This window comes from Ylistrum balloti, unplaced genomic scaffold, assembly GCF_031769215.1.
Source record: "Ylistrum balloti isolate Yb309-2 unplaced genomic scaffold, AGI_CSIRO_Ybal_v1 Utg370038, whole genome shotgun sequence".
Taxonomy (NCBI): domain Eukaryota; kingdom Metazoa; phylum Mollusca; class Bivalvia; order Pectinida; family Pectinidae; genus Ylistrum; species Ylistrum balloti.
This window is the reverse complement of record NW_026782097.1, coordinates 2,955,200-2,982,904: the sequence shown is the minus strand read 5'-3', so window position 1 is coordinate 2,982,904 and position 27,705 is coordinate 2,955,200. Positions and strand designations below refer to the sequence as shown.

The window sequence follows — 27,705 nt, the reverse complement described above, 5'->3', positions numbered from 1 at the left end:
ACAAAGACAAAAAAATCCTTAAGTAACAAACTGTTAAAAGCTACAAGTATAACAGTGGGTAGTGTGACATCATCATTAAATGGAAAATTTATCAAGTGTAGATCAATAGGTCCATAATCATACTTGACTAAATTAAACAATGACATCTTTTCTAAATGTAATTATAAACAATTGCAAGTGATCTACTAATGGCAATTCCCCTGAAAACTGCCTCACACAATTATATCCTCTATTAATACATTCAGAAAATACTTAATTATTCATATTAACAAAACCAACAATATCTTAGGTAACATCAGTTAAAGATATCTGATCATTTGGAGCACAAAAACCAACTCATTTTATATGATTGAGTAAATCCAGTTATAGAAAAACCGAAACATGAAACAGCCATGAACATCAGCATCACAACATATAGAACAGGACCAGTTACATTTATGGTCTCATGATTACATTAACTGTCAGACACTGTGAAATGGAATCTCAGCAAACACATGTGAATTGTATAGATGTACTAAGCCATGTTATAAAAGGTGGATCTGCTATTAGATAAACAAGGTGTATTATTTTTCTTTTTGATAGGTGAATATAAGACATTATGTCCAGGTGGGCCTGGCTTTAAGCCCTCAATTGACCTCATCCTGGAAGGTAAGTGTAAAGTCATTGCTAAAATGCAAAGAATATTTAGTGATAATGCACTGATATTCAGTTACACAAAATTCAGTACATTGAATTTCACACTGCTGTAGTGCATTGAAAAAAGACCAGAATAATCTTTTTGTTCTTCCTGTGTAAATGCAGATATCGATGAATGTGAGGAGCTACAGAACATATGCCAGGGTGGTGAATGTCAAAACACATTTGGCAGCTTCATCTGTGTATGTCCGACCGGCTACAGGTTATATAATCACCAGTGTATTGGTAAGTAGCTACACATTACACAATCATGTACAGGATGTAATTTTTGCAAGATCAGTTATTCACGATCCTCTGATTAATAACAGCAGGACATTGTGGTGATTGACTTCAATATTTTAATGCAATGCAGATGGATATATAAGTATCATAACAGATATACTTAGCTTAGCAACGCTGTTAGTATAACCCTTATCACTCATGTCAGAGTCAGCTGGTTTTTTTACGTTAGTGTTTTTTGTATATATTTTCAACAATTTGTTAAGTACAGGGTTAATGTATAATTAGGTTATAAATCTGTGTCTGATGATATAATTCATGATTTCAATTATCCTATTGTATATAAAACTTTTTCTGCAATACTTGTCTTTGTGTCATGCTCTGCAAACTGCAAAAAAAATCAGTAGATCCGATTCCAGAATTATTTAGGTACTAATAACTACTGGCATTTTGACCTATGACCTTGACTACTTGCTTGACTGAAACCTACAGCCTCTACAACTGCGATATTATCTAAAATATCAGCATTCATACTACATATTAACCATTGTTCCAAATATCTTTTTTTAGAGGTTTTTGATAGATTATCCAATTGCCAATTTGATTCACAAAGTATTATCATAAGAATTTACACAAAAGTGAAAACTTATAATTAGAAAGATAACTTTAGTACTAGTATAATGACAGTGACGTTTTTCTGCTTGCAGATATTAATGAGTGTGTTGAAGACAGCAGCCTTTGTGGGGAGGGAACTTGTATGAACACTGAGGGCAGCTACAGGTGTGTGTGTCCAAATGGCTACATACCCATGGAGGGTGACATTGATTGTATGGGTAAGTACAGGAGATCTCTCAATGGAGGGTGTAATTGACTGAATGGGTAATTTTAATAATGGTTATGGCAGCTATCTGAAAGAAGCTTTTAATGCAATGCATTTTACAGAACAATTACATGTTTTTCTGCCCCTGCCTTTTCATGTTTACTGCTTTTCTCTTATTCTGTCTTAATTTTGTTTTCGTTTCTGTCTATTTACTTTCTTATGGATGCAGATATGGAACTACAACATTGTTTGTAGTTGTATTATAAAAAGCAGGTCAATTTCTGATTTTGTTTTGATCAATTATTTTTATGGCATTCAGCTTTGAGAATTGAAATTGAATTTTCATAGAAACGTAAGACTAATATAGGAGAGCCCTGACTAACTCCATTAGGAATTTAATAGGATGTAATGGGAAAAAAATCTGCAGGTCTTCAATTTATTTAAGATTTTTTACCATTAATGCTGCAGATAGTATTTTAATTTGTTTCATGAGTCATGAATACACTGCTTAACAAAGCCAAGCCAATAACACTATAGACTTAGCTTCTCCAATGACACTGTTGAAGAAATAATCATTTTAGATAACTGGTGTTTCATTCTTTACCTTTGAACTCAAAATTACATTTTCTCAAGTCTTTTTGTTTGTTATAGATATGAGAAAGGGTGATTGTTTCCCCACCTACTACACCACAACCCAGCCTCCCTTTACCCTGGTTTGCGAGAATCCCATCGCTTACAACATCACCAGGGTTGACTGCTGCTGTTCTATTATTGGACAAGCCTGGGGGCAGCCTTGTGAGACTTGTCCTGAAAAACGCACCGGTAAATATAACAGGTTAATAGTGTTGAAAGGATGATATCAGACTTTGGGGTGAGTAAAGAACTGATAGAAAGTGTATCACAACAACTTTTCTAAGAATCATTTATGGGTGATATTTTAAGGAACATCTTTGGTACTACTTCACCTATCAATAAGCTTATGATAAAGAGCAAATATGAGGAAAGATGAGAGAAAATTCCAACTTATGAAGAACTAAAAGTATGCCTGTGATCCTATGATGGTGGTTGCAAAGATTCTCTCTTTTTAGTGACACTACTGGTAGTGGCTGAATTATAAACTACGTAGTGCGTACCTCACTATTTTTGCTCAATACTAATAATTACAAGAAATAAAATGGTGCTGCTACATGACAAAAGGATGTGTTTGATTAAAATTCTGTTTCATTTTTAGCTGCGTATGCAGACCTTTGTGAGCCTGAAAGGATAGGAGAAGGTAGGTTACATATAAAGTAAATAGTATTGTATATTATATAACCTTTTGAGATAGAGGATGTGTTGCCTTTTAAGAGTGAAGCAGGTATATAACCTTCTTTAAGACAGGATAAGAAAGGTAACACAAACTCAGGAGTAGACCTTAGAGAAAAAGTGAAGGTAATATGTAAAATTGATGTTTACATCAGTTTAAGAATCCAAGGGAGATATGTTAGCCATATGTAACTTACATGGAATTATCTTATGTTAATTATTCAGCTTTCTTAAATTACAAATATTTGTTTTCCAATTTTTTCATCAAGGTGTGCAATACTATTTTCTTTAGGTATCAATGAATGTGAGAAATTCCAAGGGATCTGTGAAAATGGTCGCTGTATTGATACAGTGCAGAGCTTCAGATGTGAATGTAATGATGGCTTTGAGTATAATCCAACATCCTACAAGTGTGAAGGTGGGTTTATACTACATCACTCATGTCTATTGATAAGAAAACTGGAAACTATAAAAGGAATCTCAACTTGTCTATAATGTTTACGAAACTTCATGAAAGGGAACTAAAACTCAGAATTTAGAATTGTGATAATTTTTTATAGATTTGATTCTCTGTTCAAAATATTTTTGTAAATTCTGTAGTTAATAAAACGAAATGAAATATCATTATGATACGATTAACAATAATTTACTGTCACTAACATAAACTTATCTGCTCTTATTATCTGGTATTTCAGACATTGATGAATGCCGTTTGACAGGAGAATCACCTTGTAGAGGTTATGCTCAGTGTAAAAATACTCCAGGCAGCTTTAAATGCCAGTGTCCACCTGGGTATAAGCTCTCATCTGGGGGACGGCGCTGTCTTGGTATGTATCGTAGCACTGAACATGAAGACTGACCTAAGATGTTTGAAGCTATATGAAATGATAAGCTATTTAGGGCTTTAAATAGAGGTACTTGAATGCAATGATAAAACATATTCCATAGTAGATTTTTTAATTTCTCCACCTTGCACAAAGCAAATGGTGCCCAGTCCATCCCACTTTCAGGCGCATACCTTCTATGCTTAATGAGTGGACAGCCTTTTATTTAATGTACATAGCAAGAATGTGCTGATTTCTGTATTTTAAGTAGGTCATTTTGTCATAAAATACAGCTTAACCTTCAAATAATGTTGAATCATATCAGTAGGATATACCTGACAATCAATAACAAAAAGCAGAAATGTTGATATTTTGTAGTCGACACTTGACCAAAAACTATCTCTGCTATTACATTTTTAGTTTTTTATGGCCACTGTGCTTTGTCCTTCATCTTCTGCCGTGCATAAACTTCTGACATTTTAAAATTCTTCTAAAGTTTCACCAGTGAAATTGAGCTCAAACTTGGAAGTAATGATCCTGAGATGGTCCTGACCAAGTGTTGTTATTTTTCGAGTATGTATGAAAGTCAAGATAGCAGCCATGGCTGCCATCATGAAAAACATACTTCAAACTTCTTCTGCAGTTTCACTGATGCCACTGAGCTAAAAATTGGTGGGAATGTTAAGGAAAGGTAGAAATAGCAGTCAGGAAGGCTATTTTGTAACATGACTGTGCAATCATGGTTTTTCTGTGCGACACCTATTTCCAACTTCTTCTCAAGATTTACCAGTTGGATTGTTCTCCAATTTTACTGTCAAGAAATAGGTAATACTTGTTACAGTTACCTACTCCTCACCAAAACTACCATCTGCATCATGAAAAACAGCTTCTTCTTAAGATTTTATTAAAAGTAGAAAAAATAGCCCTTCTGCCTGCTGAACATTTTTGTAGTCAGATGACGGTTAAGGTCTGTGGGCCTTTTTGTATTGGAGTGTGAATTGTTGCTTAAGAATAACAAAGTTCCTAAATATAGGAGTGCAGTTTTTTTGCACCATATTTAATCTAGAGGATAAAGGTTGTGTTGTGCTCTCAAATACCCAGACTATAAAAGATACAGTAAAAGGTTGAACATGAAAGAAATGGATAGATGGATGTTCCACTGACAACAATTTTGTTACATGAAGATAGCTGATAACTGGATCAGGTGTCATGATAGATGGTGAATCTGTAAATTTGTAGAGCAGTTGACTTCAATTTCTTGCTGATTTACTACAATTTTCAAATGTTTCCTTGAAATAGATGTGAATGAGTGTGAGGAGCTGGCTGGTGTGTGTATCAATGGAGAATGTGATAACCTCGATGGCAGCTTCAGATGTACCTGTTTGCCAGGATTCCGACTCAACACTAACAGAGATGCCTGTATTGGTATGTTCTAAAGCCAACATATCGAGTTCTAGCACTAGAATGATGATAAACAACAGATAAGATCAACGTCTTATATTACAGGAACAAAACAAGCTTATCAGACTAAAATTGCACTGACTGCTATCAGCTACAATAATGTATTATCTTTTTAATAGGTTTAGTCATCATCAGTTTGCCTGCTGTTCATTTCCTCATTCACCTTAAGATATTGTTGTTGATGCTACATTGCCCAGTTCTTTTGGATTTTTCTCCAATTTCATCTACCGAGACTGATGAGAGGAACAAAAGTTGGACAGTTGCAGTTTGTTGAAATAATGATCATGTGGTAAAATTTGATAATGCCAAATGAAGTACATTTGCAGTATTTCTACAGAGGTATTGGGTGGCAGATTCTAGAAGGTTTTAGCTGTAAATTAAAAGATGAAAAAAACCCTGAAGGTTTGTTTTTGTTTGATTACAGCATTCATGTAAGCTTTTCAGATGACAGAAATTATTTCATAATCTGTTGACTGTATTTTCAGATAGAAATGAATGTACCGCAAGACCAGGGCGCTGTAGGAATGGAACTTGTGAAAATCTCATTGGAGGATTCCGTTGTCATTGTTCTCCTGGGTTCATTGTATCTGAAAACCAAGACTGTCAAGGTTTGTATTCATAAAATTAAGTTCTGCATAGCAGTTTCAAAAGTGACACAATAGAAAGTTAATCTGTGTGAAACAATTTGCTTATAATTAAGTCTTTCTTTGGAATAACACTCTGTCATTAAAAAGAAATAAAACCGCATATGAAAGCAAACTGGATTTTGAGTTTAATGAGTCAGTTTGTAACAGGTTCCAGAGTATTTTGACTTTCCTAGCTCAGATTCTGGATTTTAAATGTTTATACTCCATTTATTTTGCAATCAATTAAGCTTGTTTAAAAGCATTCATCAGTTTTTCCCAGTATACTCACAATATGTGAAGAAAATTTGCACTCTGTCAGCAATTATGCCCCTTGCTATCACAGAAATGGTAATGAATATTCAGGTGGAAAATTTTGTATCCCCTCTCTGTCATAATTTGTCTTTTTAAGTCTAATTTTTCATGGATGGAGATGCATTTATTGAACTGAAATTAGACCATGCAAGTCTAGTTTATGCTTTGTTTAGGACATATGTTTGGTTTAGGACATATGTTTGGTTTAGGACATATCATTTTTCCCAGATATTAGTTCTGGTTGTTAAGAATTTCACACTTTGTGACTGTTTTTGGAAGTTGATCTATACATATGAATATCAATAAATTAACAAAACACATCATATACTGTTGATTCAAAGGTTCCAGGTTGGAATTACCTGTTGTATTTGTACCCAAGTTTGCTAAGTATAGTTGTGTTGCTCTTATGAAAAAAAAACCAGGGGTCTGTTAATCAACTTCAGTGCTGAAGAGAGGTCAACTTACAACTGACATAGTCTGAAAAGTTGTGTCTAAATCTCTCAAAAGCCAATGTCTAAATGCTCAATACTTCATTGGTCATCAACAGGAATCAGTGTTACATTAATACATCAAATGAACAAATTGGAGTATTCTCCTGAAGACAAAGATAAAGCAGCGAAAAATACTTGTTATAGGAAAGAGTTACTTCCATTTTGAGAATTTATTTGTTCATTTTGACAATAGTGATGCAGTTAAAGAAGAACTGACAGTATAAAGGTGCCGAATTCAATCCTGTTTACTAATATTGATGACAGTTTTGTACACTTCTTGTTCACTTTAGATGTCAATGAATGTCTGGATCAGATCGGTTTGTGTCAGAATGGCCGCTGTGTTAACACATTGGGCAGCTTCACTTGTGCATGTCCACAGGGTTACCAGATAACTAGAGATGGCATGGATTGTCGAGGTGAGTCATCCTGATAGTTCGATCAAAATACTAGGGACAACATGGAAAGTCAAGGTAGGTCACCCAGACAGGTAGAATAACTTAGTATGACATGGAGTGGAAAAGAGTCATCCCAATAGTTAGAAATGAAATACTTAAGGCAACAGTGACAATCAAGGTCAGTCATCACGATATTTAGAATTGAAATATTAGGAACAACACTTACTGTCAAGTTGTGTCAACCTGGAAGGCAGATTCTTAATACTGGAGATGTCGTGTACATTGTCATAAATATAGCAATTCAGAATGCTGGAGTCAAGATACTAAAATTAACATGGGCTTCAAAATAAGTTTTCATGTTACACAAACAGTGAACAAACAACCAAAGAAGTGTGATGTAATTTCTTAAAAGGCAAAAAAAAAAATGTTTGTTTGGAGCTTTGTATAAAAAAAATATATATATATATATATAATGCTAAAATGAATATGGATATTGGTATTCTCTTTGGATTAATTCATGCTCTATTTGGTAATGTGACATTAAATGTCTATTTTTATTGCAGATATTGATGAATGTGTGGAGAAAGATAACATTTGTCTGGCAGGAAGCTGTGTAAACAGTGAGGGATCATACAGATGTATCTGTAATGAAGGCTACATGCTTCAACAGTTAGACAACAACCAGTTCTGTATTGGTATGTATGATCTACACCCTACAACATATAGAGAACAACCAGGGGGCTATTACAGCTCAGTTGGTAGTGTCAGCCTATGTAACTTCAGGTGAAGATCCAAAGTGTTTGGTTCAAAGAACCTTACCTGAGGGGGTTTGTGATTATCAGGAAGATGAGATATAGACCAACCTGTGCTGTTGTGATTGTGTCCTTGGGCAAAGCAAAACACTTAACATTGATTGCTCTGGATGGCCAAAAAAATTGTATTTTTCTTTCGTTTCTGATTTTGGCTTTTGTGGAAGACTGTGAAAAAATTGTGGAAAATAGCGTGCAATAGAAATTTTGTTCACACTAAGACAATTAAAAAGTGTACATGGTGAATTTACAGAAGGAATATGTGAGATTTTTTTGGTGGCAGTTAAATGTCATAATTGTTCTATTTTTGATGTTCCCCTAAATTTTTGGTGGAGCATATAGTATAAATTTCATGTCAGGAATATAACTTTACTTTTATACTAGGATAATGAAATTTGATAAATACATTGTTTATACTAAGATGATGTGCAGTGTACTCAATTCAGGGCCCACAACCCCTTAATTACAGAGTTACAGCCCTTTGTAAAAATTTTGTATTCAGAACATAATTTTGCTGTAGTTAAGCAAGGATCATAAAACTTGGTGTATACATGGATCATTCAAAGGCGATGTGCATTGTACGAAATTTAGGGCCCTCAACCCCTCAATTACAGAGTTATAGCCCTATGTTAAACTTTCCTGTCCAGAGCATAACTTATCTTGCATTAACTATGATAATGAAACTTAGTATATGACTTAGTCATACTAAGGTGATCTGCATTGTACCAATTTCAGGGCCATTACCCCTTAATTACAGAGTCATTGCCTTTTGTTAAAATTCTATATCTGTCGCATAACGTTGATTTCATTTAAACTAGGTTAAGGAAACTTGGTATATGCCTTAGTAATACTAAGGTGATGTGCAGTGTACCAATTTCAGGGATTTTAATCCCTTAATTACACAGTCCTTGCCCTTTGTTAAAATTTTGTGTCTAATAAAGTTGTTTTTGAGAGCATGCATCTGTTACATTAATACTCTTGTTTCAATTTTCACTTGCACATTATATCGTTTCCTTTTTCAGATGTGAATGAGTGTGAGACTATCGCAGGTGTATGTGCTAATGGTCAATGTGAGAACATTGATGGAGGATATCGCTGTCAATGTCCCCCTGACACCATTCTTACTGACGATGGCATGATGTGTCTAGGTATGTTGAAACATTTTCACCATGCGCTAAGTGAAAGTTCAGAGCTCTTCCAAGGATCATCACTGTTCAGTTATAGAAGTCAAGAGTACACAGGTTACAAGTCTCAAATAGTCAAGCAGTAGAGTGTTTGGGTTGAGTTTGAGAGGTTGCCATATATATTTCTGGCCACATCAGGGACAGAATACATTTCTTTTTATAAAGATGGATTAACAGTGTCTAATATGTCTTTTTGATTTCTTTTTAAGTAAATGTTGAAATATGAATCAGAATTAGTATTAAGTACTGATTTTACGAGGAATTCTTTGCTTTTGGTGGAATTTCATCTGTAATTGAGACCCCAGGACTGTTTGAAATAAACTGAAAGTAATTCTTACTATGGGGCATTGCCATTGACAACCCATGGAATTGTTCATGTCGGTAATAACTTTTAGTTTAATTTAGTTTAAGATAACATAATTGAATAAACAACTATGACTAAAGAGGCTTACAGCCTAGAAATACATTGCCTTTCAATTTCAGTTGATGTAGATCACTTACTGAAAACATGGATCTTTGACTCCAAGTGTTGGAGACCTTTACTGAAAGTTTGACCTTTGACTTCATGATGATGGAATCCTTTTATTAAACGTGAACTCTAGATGTTTGAGGCCTTTATGGAAACTTTGACCTTTGACTTCAGATATTGAAGATTGTAAAGTTAAACATTCATGTTTGGCATGGAGTGATGAACATTTTTTACTTTGATCTAACGCTTTGATCTTTGACTTTAGATGTTTGAGATTTTGAAATATTGAAGTTTGGTTTCAGATGTAAGAGAAGGAAACTGCTTTGGAAGATTTGAAGGTGGTCTTTGCCTAAATGCCTTCACTAGGAACATGACAAAAGCGATGTGCTGTTGTACAGTTGGACAAGCATGGGGAAACACCAACCAGTGTGAGGTGTGTCCTCAGCGAGGTGAAGGTAAGGTCAGATGTCAAACAGATCTTCAAGCCTGTCACAAAATCACCCTGTTTGAATTAGATGTTTTCTGCAAGGAAAATGTTCATTTTTTATTTATTATTTGTCAAATAGCATATCATCTCAATTTCAGTTTCATCCCTGGGTCCATCATACTGTCCAAGTTAGAATTGGGGAAAAAAATGGTGGTTTATGGAGAGAAATGCATTTTAAGTTAATGACTGTAATTTGCAGTCTTTATGACATGATCATATTTACTATATATTATGTACTGTATTTTCAGCCAGTTTTAAAGCATTGTGTACAGATGACGAAGGAGTCATCATCAGCCCGGATGGAGGAACAATGGGTTAGTTTGTTTTCTGTTGCTTTAATTTTTTTATTTATATACTAAATGTCCTTAAAATCTTGATTATCAGTCCTTCATGATTTTGATGAAATCGTAATTAACATATAATTTCTTTTAAAAATGCTTGACCTTTTGCTGTAGATGTCAACGAGTGCATGATGTTCCCTGGCCTCTGTGAGAATGGACTGTGTGTCAACACAGATGGGTCATTCCGGTGCGAGTGTGGTCAAGGTTACAAACTGGATGACACAGGTCGCAGATGTATTGGTCAGTATACACTGTTTATTAACAGAGTTTGAATTTCTGATTCTTATGCTTCCCGAAGGGAGAACATATAGCCGTTGCTTTGCCCGACCAACAATCATAATTTTGTCTGTAAGAGGTATCAACATAAAACTTCATAGGTAGATAGATCACAGCAAGGAGAAGTGCAGTGCACAAGAACCATAACTCTATTGTATAATTTAGGAGTTATTGCCCTTAGTTATTTTTTGATACTTGAATTTTGTCCCAATCAGGGAGCATAACCCATCTCTGATGGCCCTTGTATATTCCTGTTATTTAAAGAAACTATCAATAGGACCTTTATTTTGTGTTACAAGAACTGCAAAACAATTTAATTTCTCATTTGTGAGAATGTGACACAACTTCATTACATTGATCAAATTGTACATTATACATGTTGTCAATAAAACAGAAGATTGCTATACTTCTGGAACTCCTGGTCTCATTCTCCTTTTAAATTTTCAGTGGTCTCTCTATAATTTCCTGTTAGTCATGTTTTGCTTCCATTTCATCAATATTGCCTTTGGATCATGATTTTGTTATTGTATCAGTATTTTCTTGTTGTCTTAGATGATAATGAATGTTTGGTTGGTAACATCTGTGGGAATGGAACATGTACCAATGTTGACGGAGGATTTCAGTGTAACTGTGCTGATGGATTTTTACCGGGCATGGACAATACCTGTGAAGGTAATTGATAATAATTATTTACATATAGTCACAATCTTCCCTGACACAAATGGCTTGCTTGATAAAATGCACCTGTCCTTAATGACAGTGAACCCTTATAAACTGTTTTACTTTATAGGAGGATGATAGTTTGCTTTCTTACATAGCTCTGAAACCACTAATTTAGTCTTCTCCTCTGTTGAAAGCATTCTAGTGAGTAGTGTGTTTTTCATGAAAAAGAGCACATTTTTAAAAAGAGAAAGAGCTGAAGTATTTGGGGGAGTTGAAGGTGGGGATGGGTTTGGTGATGGCAGTAGTGTGTTCCTTGAATAAACTTTGAAAAAAGAGGGAAAAGACAAGAAGAAGGAAAAAATCTATTTCCACTACGAACCAGATGATTTCAATTCTTTCAAGTACATATTACAAAGTTTCCTATTATACTGTTCATGACTCCCTAAATGGAAGCACAGTACTGGAAAAAAAAAGAATCTATTAATTTTCAGGTCGCTGCTTTATCATTGGGAGAATGTACAAGGATGAAGTCACTGTCTTAAAATATGTCTTGTTTATTTGACAAGTTCATGGTCAGAATTCTGTGATAAGGGTCAAGGTCACCATTTATCTTTCATATGAAGGACAAAGTCTAGGATGGCTTTTACATTTAACCTGATATTTGACGATACTGCACTTTTCCTTTAGATGTCAATGAATGCCTTACTGACCAGAACAACTGTGCCTTCCGCTGCGTTAACATTCCTGGCTCCTTCAGATGTATCTGTCCTAAAGGGTACAACCTGGCACCCGATGGCATTCACTGTCAAGGTCAGTCTCCAAGGATTCAATTATCATTAACATTGTTAAGTATATGATGAAACATACACACTTCCGAGATACTTTATGCAAAAGCATGATTATGAAAAACTGGCTTGTTTCAAGTGTTCTGTAAATACAGTTTAAAAGATTAAACCTGTAGCTGACTAATGAATGAGTTTGGCTAAAGTTTTTTATATCCATTTAAACTTCATTTAAGACTCAAAGGGTATTGTAGGATTAATGATTATGCTGCTAAAATACTTTGCTCTTAATGGATACAATTATAAAATCAAATTTTACAAGATATTTACTGTATTTTCCATACTTTACGTGAGCAGTGCAGCTTATATGTAAATAAATAAATCAACTGGATGTATAAAACACAAAACAAAACAGGAAGCATACCAGTACACCTGTACGAGACAGTACTGAGTTTTTTGACGAATAGCTGCCCATCATGTGTTTGAGAGTGAAACATTGTTTAGAACAGTCATTTGCAATTGTGTCCAGGATTATTTTAAGATTGAAATAAAAATAACATTATCGTGGATTTAATTAATCAAACCTTTGAATATTGATTACAATAATATCTTTTGGATTTTGTTGTTACTTCGAAGTCATAGCGGAATTTTACAATAGTCTGTTGCATCCTGGGATTGATAGGTCATTGGATTATAGGTCAAAGGTCGAATTCTAAAGTGACTGCCATTCATGCTTACAATATGAATGGTTTCGTGTAACTTACATGAAGAAATAATATTGGACTCTAAGAATTTAGTAAGCATGCAAGGACCGACGTTCATGTTTAATAGTACAGACGCTGATGGAGAGATTGTTTAGTAAACTGTACCTAACATCAAGTCTATATCTGTGTGTACACAATCTGTGAAGGCACCCAAGCCAAACAAGTTTGATATTCCCTATTTGTTTTTTGAAATACATCAATAAAACAAAGGATTATCTGTGTATATCTAATTTACAAATAAATATTTCACTGGCAATCTTGATAAATTGCCCTCCGCTGTCTGTCATATCAAAAAACTTTGGTCAATGTAACAGTTACCACTTCATAAGAATTGGTGTGGCTTATGTTCCGGTGCTGCTGAAATGTGGATCAAATAAGTAAAACTTTGTAAAAATTAACTCTACAGCTTATATACCAGTGCGGCTTAAAACCTGGAAAATTATATTTATGAAAGTTGTTTGCCAAAAATGTGGTCATATAGATTGGTGTGTTAAATATTGAGTGTTTTTGATGGACAGATGTGGATGAGTGTCAGAACGGAGACCACCAGTGTCGATACGCCTGTAAGAATCTTGTTGGTACATTCATGTGTGTCTGTCCTGAAGGCTACAGGGAAGTTGGACACAATGATTGTAGAGGTAAGACTAGAAACGATAGCCTGGCTTGAATTTAAGTACAGTGTTAAGTCACAGTCAGGAGCCCTTTCAATGTACAAGCATCTTTCCTCCTCAGCCATATCTTGTTGGTAATAAGATAAAATGCTGTCCAGATTAAATTATGCAAGACAAATGGACACAAAGTTAATATAGCATTACATGTAGTAAACTGACTTTTACCTTCAATCAAACAATTTCTAAATAACCAAGAGGCCAGAATTTATCATATTTTTCTGGTAGTACTGATACATCCTTGGTTGAAGCTTGACAAGGTTTGCAAAAAAAAAAATTACTTTGACACTTATTCAAGGTTACAAAGTTCAGATATGTAAAAACACTTAAATGACATTTTCTGATTAACCAAAAGGCCTAATATCATGACATATACCTAGCCAATATTAAAGGGCTCAGGGATCAAACACTTGGATGGCTTCACTTCATAACTAAAGTCAGTTCTGGACAAATATTGTATATTGTTTATCTCTCAATGTAAACAAACTGGTTTCACAGCTTGTTCAAGTAAATTTGGTATACATGTAAATCCAGTTTAATTGTCAGTGATATATGATGTTTAATTAGAGGAGCTGTGCAGGCAGGTTTGGAAATAGTAATCAATTCATGAATCAGTTTAGGAAATATCTTTCTGTTACTACAGACATTGATGAGTGTGCCACACTTCGGGATGTCTGTAGGAATGGCCGCTGTATCAACACTATTGGAGGCTACAGATGTCGTTGTCAGCCTGGCTTCTCTACTAGTCTGGATGGCAGGGAATGTCGAGGTAAGGTGTTTCTTGAGAAAAACGGGGAAAAATGGAGTTTTGTTAACTTACTGGTAATGAGTTACTGTGTACTGATGCTGTTCCCTTGAGGTTCACATCGGTATTGGCTCCTATCTCGTACACATCTCACACCCACACTCTCCTATCTCGTACACATCCCACACCCACACTCTCCTATCTCGTACACATCCCACACCCACACTCTCCTATCTTGTACACATCCCACACCCACACTCTCCTATCTCGTACACATCCCACACTCACACTCTCCTATCTCGTACACATCCCACACCCACACTCTCCTATCTCGTACACATCCCACACCCACAACTTCACATCCCACACCCACACTTATAATCTCCACATCCCACACCCACACTCCTATCTCCACATCCCACACCCACATCCCACATCCCACACCCACAACTTCCTATCTCGTACACATCCCACACCCACACTCTCCTATCTCGTACACATCCCACACCCACACTCTCCTATCTCGTACACATCCCACACCCACACTCTCCTATCTCGTACACATCCCACACCCACACTCTCCTATGGCACTTAAAGTTGATTTTGCATCAAATATTTAAACACCCACAATTTATCTTGTAGGTACACATCCCACACCCACACCCTCCTATCTCATACACATCCCACACCCACAACCTCCTTTCTCATACACATCCAATACCCACAACCTCCTATATTGTTTATTATCTCTCCTATCTCGTATCAATTCTCCTAACACATCCCACACACATACCACACCCACACCCACAACTCCTATCTCCCACACCCACAACCTCCTATACACATCCCACACCCACAACCCACAACACTCTCCTATCTCGTACACATCCCACACCCACACTCTCCTATCTCGTACACATCCCACACCCACACTCTCCTATCTCGTACACATCCCACACCCACAACCTCCTATCTCGTACACATCCCACACCCACAACCTCCTATCTCATACACATCCCACACCCACAACCTCCTATCTCGTACACATCCCACACCCACAACCTCCTATCTCGTACACATCCCACACCCACACCCCTCTCGTATCCCACACCCACACCCTCCTATCTCATACACATCCCACACCCACAACCTCCTTTCTCATACACATCCAATACCCACAACCTCCTATATTGTACAAATCCCACACCCACAACCTCCTATCTCGTACACATATCCCACACCCACAACCTCCTATCTCGTACACATCATTAAATGTTTTATGACTTTTTACCATTAACACATTGCAAAGGTTTTGATGTAATAGGTTCATTGGAACCTTTTCTCCATCAAAATTGCCTCAAACTTTTTGGTGAAAATTTTAGAGACTTCTGTTGGGATGGAGGATATTTCTTCATTATTGATATAGCACACTTGCATGATTGTGACATGTAGTTTCGATTTAGCTGACTTTATTTCACGTCAAACTACACTAGAATTTGATCATTTTACTGTGACTGCTGCTGAGCTATACAATCATTGACCGGTCTTGATGTAAACCTGAAGGCTGACTATTGTAATGTGTTGGTATTTAGATACGAGGGAAGACTATTGTTTCTTCGATTTGGTTGGTGGCCGCTGTAGAATTGTGCCATCCATAAGGAGAACCACACAGGTCGAGTGTTGCTGTACAGGAGCTGCTGCCTGGGGCCGAGGCTGTGACAGGTGTCCTCTTGTCAATTCAAGTAAGTAGGATGTAACAGTTCAAAAAGGGGTTCCTATATAACATTAACACAACATCTGCAAATATGACTGTCAGTCTTAGAATTGAAACACAAGCACCATGTTAAAATGTAGACCTTTTTCTGTTGCTCTTTAATTTACACAACTCTATTTTGATTTTGATTTCCTTATCAACCACCACTATGTCAGCAAATTAAAAGAACTTGTAAGAAAAAAATGGAAGCAATTGAATGTTGTCAATATCAACAGAGGGCAAAACCATCTGTTAGCTTTGTGATAGATGTAGAACATATTCCATTGTAGAGCAACATCAAGGAATTGGAAATTGGATAATCCAAAATGGCCACCACATATTCTAATTGGCTGAGACTTTTTAAAAATTTTTGAAAATTAAAAATTCAAGAATGGATGGTGTTACGGATTTCTAACTTATTATAGCTTATAGGGAGGGCCCTGCCTTGACATTGGTTAAGCTCAGTGACATTATTTCCTGAAGGAAGTGTACCTTGATTCATGGTGGTATTATTATCTCAGGATTTGAAATGTGTGTTTTGCATAGTTATTCTTCAGACATGTGTTAGTAAAATACTCAAGATATTAATGTATTTTATTTTACTTCCTGAGTTAATCTATACTAATTTAATGTGGCCCTTTCTTAGGACAACTGTTGGTCATCTTCCTATATTTTTATATCTAATGCTGTGGTAACATGTTTAAAATGGGGATACAAATGAGAATGACTTCTTGGATTGTTTTCAGGACAATTTAGAAAGCTGTGTCCAGATGGAATTGGCAAGAGACCTGGAGGAGAAGGTGGGCAATTTCTTACTTTTAGTCTTACTACCAAAATCAGACCTTCATCTTTTTTGTTTAAATAGATAGCAATTACATTTAGTTTTCTGTATTTATCTAGTATACCCTTCATGACTTAACAACCAATAAGCCATTGACATGAAAGAAGTGACTGTCAGTGAGAGCATGACTTCCTGTATTACAGATATCAATGAATGTCTGCTGTTCCCTGGGAGATGTAAGAACGGCCAGTGTATCAACAAGCCAGGATCTTACGGCTGTGTGTGTGACCGTGGCTACAAGACTGATCAGACAGGCACCAGGTGTATTGGTCAGTATAAGTGTTGTGCAGTATTTGAGAAAAGAAAATTTATGCTATACTGTTTTTTTTATGGAAAATGAAGTAACCCTTGATAATCTAAATTGCGTCAAAGTTAACAGAGGTTAATGTTTTACCTGTATCTTATATATTCAGCAATAAGCCATGCTTGGGAAAAAGCACATCAATATGTTACATCAAAATGTGATGCTGTTTCATTGTCCTGTAATAAGCCTACCCCTGACTCTGAATCAGATGTAATATGTTGCCCCCACCCCTGCCTGGCAGCATTACACGAACAGTTATTTAATTCTGGTACACAGATGTAAATGAGTGTGAAGACCAGCGTTCACCATGCGAGTTCACATGCCTGAATCTAGTCGGGAGTTACAAGTGTACCTGTCCACCAGGATATGTTCTTAATATGGATGGCAAAACCTGCCGAGGTAAGATGTGTATATATACCAGGAAGTAGTACTGTCCTTTTTATTTCAAAAGGTTTGATAAAAACTAAGAAATTCTTGCAAAGAAAAAAAGCACAGGTCAGACTTCATTATTTACTGTAAAGTTTGTTATTTTTAGGGAGTTTCATTTTTTTAGCTCACCTGGTCAGAAGGACCACAAACTTATGTCATGGCACATTGTCCATTGTCCTTCTGGTATCCGACTGAACAGCTTTTGACCAAATTTGGTCAGAAGCATCCATGGGGGAAGAGAAAACAAGTTTATTTAAATAATGACCTCAGAGGCCTGAGGGGCAGGACTGAAATTGGGAAATTTCTTTAAAGTCCTTCTTTTCCAGTAGGAATTAATGGATATTGCTTAAATTTGGTCTGGAACATTCTTGGGTGAAGAGGAATTCTCTAGTATAAACATTAGGTCCTGGTCATTTGTTAAATGTCTGAACAGCTGAATTAGCCAGATGAGCAATTCAGGCCACTTTTTTGAGAACAAATGAAAATTGCAATATTAAAAACAGAAAAGAGATACCTTGGAAATGTCATTAATAAAGAGATGCATTTTATGATATCCATGAAAAATACATCCTTTTTACTTCCGCCTTTCTGTAAAACTTCAAAAATTTGAATGTTTGGACTTTTACCCTATGCAGAAGTTATAGTACAAAAATTGGGGCAGGTGAAATATTTATTTATGCATGGCAAACACACCTGTGAGCTAAATCATAACTTGTAGATGAACAAGTTAAAGCAACTTTGCAATTTTTCCATTCATATCTGATGCTAATATATGATTCTTTGAAATTCTTGTGTTTAGTTATAAATGTTTTTTGTCAGATCTGGATGAGTGTGCCACTATGCAGCATAACTGTCAACACCAATGTATCAACACAGTAGGCAGCTTTGAGTGTGGCTGTGCTACAGGATTCCGCCGTGGCATGGGAAACAGATGTGTTGGCAAGTACACTTTTTGTACCATACTTCCACAACTATTTCGTTATCAAAATTAAAAGTCATTTTGAGATATTGTGAATTGAAAATTAAATGTTGGTACTTTAATCTAATAAAAGAGGACTTTGTTGCCCATGTTCCTTGGAGTCTATACTTGATGTGATGTTTATATATATGCATTACTTTTTTTTTTTAATAATTTATTAAACCTTGACTGGAGTTGTCTCCCCTCCCGTTTTTTTGTTTGCCATTCTAGATTTGAGGACACCCTTTTGCATGCCGTTCTAGATTGGAATTGTCTCCCTTCCACCCTGTTGTACAGATTGTTACAACTGCAGATTTTAGTAGGGTCATTTTCGCCTCACCAGGTTAAAATGGTTCAGGTGGTCTGGAATTATTTCTCTATACATGTACCAGATATCGCAACTGATATATGTAAATCTCAGTTTTGGAATTTCCTGTCAAGCTTAAAACAATTCACTAGAAAAAAGATACCCTCCATTTCCCTCATACTTAATAGCATTGCAGAAATATGTGAGTATACCAACTCTACTTTATACTGAAATTCTGAAAACTAATGATATTCAGTATGTTAGTTTCAGACAGGTACGACTGGACCACTCAGTCTGCACATGCCAAATATTCCGCAATCTAGTAATGGTTCCATCTGTACCTGGCATTTTTCTTGCAGGTTCAACCTTCCAACACTTTCAACTATCTCACAGAGTGTTCCCTTATAGCCATTAACATTAACATACAAAAAGTCTATATTCTCAATTAAAAGATGATAGTTGTTATTTTTTGTAAAACTTTACCATTTTACATGTGAATTACAATTAAGAATATCTAGACCCATTGTAACTGGTATAGGTTTCACTACTACACATATACACAATTGAAACCTGTATGATAGTCATTGTGTACTAGAAAACTAGATCTGAATGTTTTCTGATGTAATCTCTATACTTGCAGATATACACAATTGAAACCTGTATGATAGTCATTGTGTACTAGAAAACTAGATCTGAATGTTTTCTGATGTAATCTCTGTACTTACAGATATCAATGAGTGTGAGGAGCAGCCACAATTGTGTGGATCCAAGGGTACCTGTAAAAATACACCAGGCAGTTTCAGATGTGTATGTCTTAGAGGATACACTGTGGACGAATCTGGGACAAATTGTGTAGGTAAGTGTATATGGGTTGTAAAACTGGAAATCCTCGTCAAAAAAATTCATTAGGTGAGTTGATAGAAGCTTTTAAACTGGACATCACAATTGGCTGATAACGCTTTCGAAAACAAGGGGAATAACTCTGTCAGCTCTTGTGTATCTCTCTTTCATTTGTAAAATTTCATTCTCTCCATGAAAATATGGTCTCTGTATGGAAAAACATGATAACAAAATTTATTTTGCAACTTGAATTATCCTTTTCACCATATTGATTAAGTACATGGTATGATTTGGGACATCATTTAATTACTATTTGGACATATAGTTTATGTGATATGGGCTTTCTCTTTGGCAGTTTATTACAGTAATGAAAATGTGATGCTCTTTGTTTTGGTGATCAGATATTGATGAATGTGCTAATGGGAAGTGTACAGATGGCTGTGAGAACACTATTGGTGCTTACCGATGTCAGTGTCCGCCTGGCTACACTCTCCATCCTTCTGTTGACCAGTGTATTGGTAAGTCACTTCACTCAGTACGACCTAGGACCAGTTATATGCAATGTGTTTTTTAAGTTTTAAGACCTCATTCTTTTAATCACCCATGACCTGATCTGATGGTTAAAAAAAAATGGGAAAAATATTTGAACTTCCTGTGACTTGTTATTAACTTGCCTAACCTAACAGATCAACGTAATTGAGGTATTATCTTTTACACAGCTAATCGTGTCACTGCTATGGCTGATGGTCCTATTTTCTATAGTTTTTGCCACACAGATAAAAAAAAAACAGGATTGTGTTTGATTTTTTTTCCCATTAATCCCCACAAAAAAGAAAATTTAATTGTTCAGGACCTAGCATCAGTGACTGTCTTGTGGTAATCATAATATATGTTTTTTCTGTCATTTCAACCACTTTCTTTTGTGGAGATAACGGATAAGTTAAGTCTTAAAATTTTACATTCTTGCACACTTTACATTTACATTGTTGTTCTTAAGATAGGACTAATAGAATCTTCCCCTACCTTAAGGGTGTGACAGAGACATCTCCAACCCGAGGGGTGATATTCTGGGTTGTCTAACCCGAGGCTATGCCAAGAATATCACCCCGAGGGTTGGAGATTTCTCTATTACACCCTCAAGGTAGGGGATGATTATTTTTCTCCCATCATACTTTTTCTCAGAGGGCCTTAGCTTCGGTGATAATCAACTTGTAAACAAACAGGTAAAAATACTGTTCATATGCTTCAATGCTATTTGTCCAAATTTGTATTGAAATCGAACAAAATTGAAAGTGTGAACTGTAGAAGATTTAAAAGAAATTACAGAATTAAGGCTCAGATTTGGTTTCCATCTACATGTATATTTGTATACATACATGTAGCAGATGACGTGTGTAGAAGTAGTTCCTGTTAATTTCAGGTGCACATGCTATCTGTCATACCCTAGGGGTTGACAGAGAAATCTTGAACAAGGAAAACGGGTGACAAGCCTATGAATGATGGGAGAAAACCATATGAAATATAAAAAAAAGTAGGATATATGTGTAAATACACCATGGAATTGAACTAGCTTGTGAGTGGTTCTAATCTGCGATGAGAGGATAAGGAATATTGTTGTAATAAATACAGATATCCCATTATATACTTGTTATAGAAAACTCATTTGTGAATCATTTCTTGTCAGGTTAGTGAGTTTATATAGAATAGTTCCAAGTATTACAACCTGTGAGAATTCCATACCACCTTGTACACCGTTTACCTCAGCACAAACACGCTTCACACTGTGAATTTGTCTGATGAAGGTGAAAGACTAATCATCAAAACATCACACATAAAACACTTACTAGAACTTCAGTTCTGTACTTACAATTTCAATGATGAACTGCTCACTAAGTTATTCTTTCAACAGTAAATAGAAGATTGCCAGGTTGAACTTGAATATTTTCCGTTACAGATGACAATGAGTGTAATAATCAAGGAATGTGTGGAACTGCAGAGTGTAGTAATGAAGAAGGAAGTTACACCTGTTTCTGTCCACCAGGACTTGAGTTTGACCCAAACCTTATGGCTTGTGTTGGTAAGTTTTGTTCTGTACAACAAAAATCACTGACACCATGAATTTGTTACTCTAGCAAATATGCAACTTTTCACACATGAAGAAGAAAAGATGTATTCTAACTTTACCAATTTTTCATGAATATTTTTACTTCTTGAAGATTTCAAATGAAATCATATAAAATGTCAGATTCAAGAATAACAGGTATTATGACAAATTACTTATAGTATCTGTGACATCAATAATAATAATAATAATAATAATAATGAAAGGCTTTATTTAAGGTTGATAACACTTTGATTTTACAATTCTCTTCTTACAAGTGGTTGACATCAGAAAAGTACAATATTTACCATCAGTAAAATTGAAACATCACAGACAAATGTAAATATCACAGTGAGATACATATAGGAAAACGTACCTTATGTTTACATAAGGTAATTAAATATGTTATGGTCACGATGACTGTGGTTTCCTCATTATCAATGGATCAAACCACAACTGTTTCATCGCGGTACCAGTAATCAATTAACTGTAAAAAATCTTTTTTTTTTGTTTTTTTTTTTTAATCTGACCCCAAAAAAGTACCTGCACACTATACCCGAGTGTGCACTATACCCGCAAATTTACAGTATGTATAAAATAAGTTATAATAAAAGATGCATTATTAATGTATAAAACATGTGACACACACAGTAGGGATTAAGAGTTACATAGAATACAATATTGAAATACAGTTACGATGATAAGATCTTCTAAATCTTCCAGACAGTGGAATGTTATGTTTAAAAGTTGAGTGTATATTTTGTGTATTCAAATATAAAACTATTCAGGTTTTGGCAGTACCTAACACTGTCTGGGATACCATTCCAAAATGCTGGTCCATTAAATAAAAATTAATTTATAAACTTTTCTGTTTTATGTTTTGGGATGACATATTTCCCTCTTGTAGATGACCCGGTCTGTCTATAGTGAACACAATACATGGTTTATATTAGTTTAGAAGCAAAATGCTAACACCTGTAATTGACTCTCCTTGCACTTTTTTTGAGGGTCTTTGTGTAAATTTTTTGTTTGTTCATATTTTTCACTCATTTCACCATATAGGATTTTTAATTAAGATTCTGTCGATATGTCAGTACTTTTTTTCTTTTCTTATTTTAGACCTTAATGTGTGCAACAGCTATCCCTGTCTGTTTGGCTGCTTACCCAATGGGATCACCATATAGGATTTTTAATTAAGATTCTGTCGATATGTCAGTACTTTTTTTCTTTTCTTATTTTAGACCTTAATGTGTGCAACAGCCATCCCTGTCTGTTTGGCTGCTTACCCAATGGGATCACCTTTGTCTGTGGATGTCCAACAGGCTACCAGAGTATTGGACAAGGGTAAATATCATTATTGTACAGTATCAAAATGTCAAACTTAAATCTTCTTGTGTTATAAAAACTTCTATTCTATTGAAATTACCAACCTGAAGAACATTTTCTGAAAAAGTTGATAAAGTACTGTACAGTGAAAATACAAGCTCTGTAAAGTGAATATGACTGTATAGTAAATACAAGAAATAGACAGGATTAGAAGTGAATTTACATTCAAATAAATTTCAGAAGTGTTTTTCACTTCATTAGTAATGAAAAGGAAATATAGGTGTTATTGTATGGATGAAGTCCAGTAAAGAAATATGTATTTTCACAGGGCACATATTGTGTTTGTCGTTTTAGAAAGTACCACATGTATCTTGTGGACATTTAATTCTGTGAATTATCAGTATCCAGCAAACAAAATGCCATACACATTGTTGTACATGATTATGTAAGTTTGTTTTTGTAGCTTTGAGTAAATAAAAATGGTATATTTTAGGCATTGTGTGTCTACTATCACACCACCAGAAGGTGACCTGAATGAACTGTACCCCAACGGTAATATCCCTCATGTTAAAGCACCAACAGATGGGTCATTACCACATGGGGAGGGGTGCTATGAGTGTGATGTTGAAGACCAGGACCTACCCCTCACCAAACGCAGTAAGAGGGCTACTGGACATCAAAACCACAAGGTAAGAAGACATGGTCCACAATGTCGCTGATTTTGTCAGGGCTGATTGGTATTTACCATTTCCTGACCAGATTGAATGGTGTTTAATGCTAGAATCATGTGAAATTTCTTAACTCCTGATCAGTATTTGAAAATTTCAAAATCAAATTTTGGTTCTTGTATAGTCAAAATAGTGTTCAAACAACAATCATCATCTTCTAAATGTAATAACTATGCAATGGAGTTGATCACAAGTTCTTTTTTTCTTGGAGAACTTTTAAAACACTCTTGTCATTCTTGATTTCTGATTTAGAAGGGCAATGATTGTCATTCTTGATTTTGAAGGGCAATGATTGTCATTCTTGATTTTGAAGGGCAATGATTTGTCATTCTTGATTTTGAAGGGCAATGATTGTAATTCTTTATTTTGAAGGGCAACGATTGTCATTCGTGATTTTGAAGGGAAATGATTGTCATTCGTGATTTTGAAGGGCAATGATTGTCATTCGTGATTTTGAAGGGCAATGATTGTCATTCGTGATTTTGAAGGGCAACAATTGTCATTCTTGATTTTGAAGGGCAACGATTGTCATTCTTGATTTTGAAGGGCAACAATTTTCATTCTTGATTTTGAAGGGCAACGATTGTCATTCTTGATTTTGAAGGGCAACGATTGTCATTCGTGATTTTGAAGGGCAACGATTGTCATTCTTGATTTTGAAAGGCAATGATTGTAATTCTTGATTTTGAAGGGCAGCGATTGTCATTCTTGATTTTGAAGGGCAACGATTGTCATTCGTGATTTTGAAGGGCAACGATTGTCATTCTTGATTTTGAAAGGCAATGATTGTAATTCTTGATTTTGAAGGGCAACGATTGTCATTCTTGATTTTGAAGGGCAACGATTGTCATTCTTGATTTTGAAGGGCAACGATTGACATTCGTGATTTTGAAAGGCAATGATTGTCATTCGTGATTTTGAAAGGCAATGATTGTAATTCTTTATTTTGAAGGGCAATGATTGTCATTCGTGATTTTGAAGGGCAACGATTGTCATTCTTGATTTTGAAGGGCAACGATTGTCATTCGTGATTTTGAAGGGCAACGATTGTCATTCGTGATTTTGAAGGGCAATGATTGTCATTCGTGATTTTGAAGGGCAATGATTATCATTCTTGATTTTTAAGGGCAATGACCAGATAATTGATAGTTTCTGGTTTATGTGAAAATGTAACAGAAATGAGAAAAAAGATGATATTTTTCAAACACAATCTTATAAAATAGGTATCCAGAAGAAATTTAGGATGTCTATATGACATACCATTAAGTCATTCTGGTATATGTTGTCGTTTTTTGTTTTAGGTACAAGACAATGGTAAGAAGAGAAACCATGCTAATCAGATGTCAAGCAATGCCTCAAGGTCAAATCAGAGTGTCCTTGACCCAGATAAGCCAATCGTGCTGTATCTGAACAGGTCCACTATCCGACGGAAAACAAAAGTGATGAAGGTGCTCCCAGCTCTGGCAGCACTCAAGAACAATATCAGATACTCTATTGCACGTGGCAATGAGCGACAAATTTTCACCATGCATGAACGGAAAGGCATTAGTTCTTTACGGTTCAGGAGGAAACTTCACAAACCTAAGATGTATCGCCTTCGTATCACAGGTCGGCCTATTAAGAAGAAAACAGAAATTGCTGGTAAAAATGTAAACCTTAAGAAAGTAGCAATTCGACTAGATATTCACCTGGTATGAGGCTGTAGAAGTTGATGTTTAAGTGGAGAATATACTGATATTAAAATTGTAGAATGATACTCTTTTGTTGGCCGTTTATAATGCAGCACAGACCTGAGGCAAGGAAGATAAGTCTGTAACAATTTGGATATTATGCATGCATGGCCAAGGATTTCCTTATATAGTACATGTAGTTTATAATACAGACATAAAGGGATTGCCCTTCAGTACACAGGGGGCTACCTAGCACTTCCCCACAGGTAGAAAGCAATCTGTATTTAAGAAATGTATATCATAATGTGGTGCTACATGTATGGTTTTGTATGATGAGTTTTATTATTAAGGTACGTTGTATGGTAAGGTTAATCAATAGCTATTTGAGAGCAAGTTCAGTGTCTGTTTGTTGCATGCTTTCTGAATCAAATTGATTCTATGTCAAAGTTGTAGGAACTTCTCTGTGAAGTTGTGGGTTAATTTTATCAACTCAAAGCATTAATTCTGTTTCAAATTTGGAAAAAAACTACACAAAGCATTAATCCTTGACTTCCTTTATTCAAAAACTTAACCTCAAGATTTCTTTAAAATACCGATGAAACATTTGAAACTACAAATAGTTTTCTACAGAAGATTTTGAGTATTGTTAAAACTAAAACTTTTCCTAACATTCCTATAAGTGAAATGGCATTTTGTTTTCAATTTTTATTACTCATACTGTTTACAAAATTCAATTTTATAGAGTGTAGACATTATACACTTGTCATGATCAGGACAAATGGAAGAGTACCATAACTGAACCCTTGCAGTATTATACAGATTATGTTTGTAGGACAAGTGGCAACAGAGATTTTCTTTCCTTTTGGGCAGTCTTACCCAATATATAAGGTTACATGGTATGTTTGCAGTTGTCTTTCAAGCTAAACTGTATATTACAACATTTAAGTCAATGTGATCAGTTCAGGCCCCATGGACCTTTTGTATTTAATTTTCATAGAATCAGCTATCTGTCATTCGTTCAATTCATCTTGCAATATATGTTATTTTATACCAATCTTTCGATAATGAGAACACACAGAGACCAGCGCTATTACATGCTTAATCTTATGTAATGATATAGGTTTATCAAGCACCTGCATGTTAGATTAACTGTTAGAATCCATATAAGTAGTGTATGTGAAGTGACACAGTAGATAATGTAAAATCTCATTCACATTGTTTTACATTAAATGTTTACTGAGATGTATTAGGTAGACTATATTTATGTGCAGCTAGAAGTACCCATCCTATTTTAACCATGTATAGATTATATATAGTGCTAATATATGTGATATAACTATGGTAAGAGTGCTGGTGTGAGAGATCCTACTCCAGTGTATTCTGTCTGTTGTTTGAATGTGAACAAATGGGATACACTTCAACACAGTAATAAAAAATCCATGGATACAAAAAAAATGGAGCACCAGAATAATCTGGGATATGATGAAAGTTATATCCTAAAACTGTCACATCAAGTACTTAAAATACATTTGGTAGTTTCTTGTTTTTCGAGAAAACTGAGGGTTAAATGCAACCAAGAGAGAAATACAGCAGAACAATGTCAGAGAACATTTAAATTTAATTCAGGTGTTTTTTATTAATTAAAGAAGTAAAGGACATACATACATTTATACAAGAATCTGAAACATTGAAACAAATTTTTAAAGTGACATCAGGATCGACAAACATAGAGGATACTTACAGAAGTGGTGAACAGCTACTTGCAAATGTCTACACAAATGTGCCTTGAGACTTCCACCATGGAGGGGAAACTTTTTGTAAACTTATACAGAGTTTTAACTAATAAATGTGATACTGGACATCCATTTCTGTTTTTATATTTTATTTATTATTATTTTTTTTTAGTCTTTCATTTAACTTTATTCAGCTAAGTCCTGCTTTGAATTGTTCAGGACATGGACATAAACACACACATTTAAAGCTAGCCAAGTGAAGTTAAAAACTCTGGTCAATCATCAGTTGTTTTGCCTTTTCCATTTTGTCATGGCGTTTTCTAAACGATGAACATTTAAACTGTCTTCCTAAAAGTGACTTTATATTAAAATGCGATG

The 27,705-nt window shown here is 35.3% G+C and overlaps 1 protein-coding gene across 1 annotated transcript in view; it reads left to right on the top strand.

Moving 5' to 3' along the window:
* Positions 1-27,459, top strand: part of LOC132549014 (fibrillin-2-like) — an 83,696-nt gene extending 56,237 nt beyond the window's left edge. The window contains exons 37-66 of the mRNA XM_060212926.1: positions 583-648; positions 802-921; positions 1,623-1,748; positions 2,387-2,557; positions 2,967-3,008; positions 3,333-3,458; positions 3,736-3,867; positions 5,164-5,289; positions 5,811-5,933; positions 7,045-7,170; positions 7,713-7,844; positions 8,981-9,106; positions 9,914-10,066; positions 10,347-10,412; positions 10,554-10,679; positions 11,268-11,387; positions 12,066-12,188; positions 13,443-13,562; positions 14,236-14,361; positions 15,930-16,079; positions 16,837-16,890; positions 17,075-17,200; positions 17,512-17,634; positions 18,484-18,603; positions 19,657-19,785; positions 20,171-20,287; positions 21,724-21,846; positions 23,112-23,214; positions 23,690-23,885; positions 25,226-27,459. Coding sequence (XP_060068909.1) covers positions 583-648; positions 802-921; positions 1,623-1,748; positions 2,387-2,557; positions 2,967-3,008; positions 3,333-3,458; positions 3,736-3,867; positions 5,164-5,289; positions 5,811-5,933; positions 7,045-7,170; positions 7,713-7,844; positions 8,981-9,106; positions 9,914-10,066; positions 10,347-10,412; positions 10,554-10,679; positions 11,268-11,387; positions 12,066-12,188; positions 13,443-13,562; positions 14,236-14,361; positions 15,930-16,079; positions 16,837-16,890; positions 17,075-17,200; positions 17,512-17,634; positions 18,484-18,603; positions 19,657-19,785; positions 20,171-20,287; positions 21,724-21,846; positions 23,112-23,214; positions 23,690-23,885; positions 25,226-25,621 — 3,887 coding nt within the window. The 3' untranslated portion in view covers positions 25,622-27,459. The remainder of the gene's footprint in view (positions 1-582; positions 649-801; positions 922-1,622; positions 1,749-2,386; positions 2,558-2,966; positions 3,009-3,332; positions 3,459-3,735; positions 3,868-5,163; positions 5,290-5,810; positions 5,934-7,044; positions 7,171-7,712; positions 7,845-8,980; positions 9,107-9,913; positions 10,067-10,346; positions 10,413-10,553; positions 10,680-11,267; positions 11,388-12,065; positions 12,189-13,442; positions 13,563-14,235; positions 14,362-15,929; positions 16,080-16,836; positions 16,891-17,074; positions 17,201-17,511; positions 17,635-18,483; positions 18,604-19,656; positions 19,786-20,170; positions 20,288-21,723; positions 21,847-23,111; positions 23,215-23,689; positions 23,886-25,225) is intronic.
* Positions 27,460-27,705: the final 246 nt, after the last annotated feature.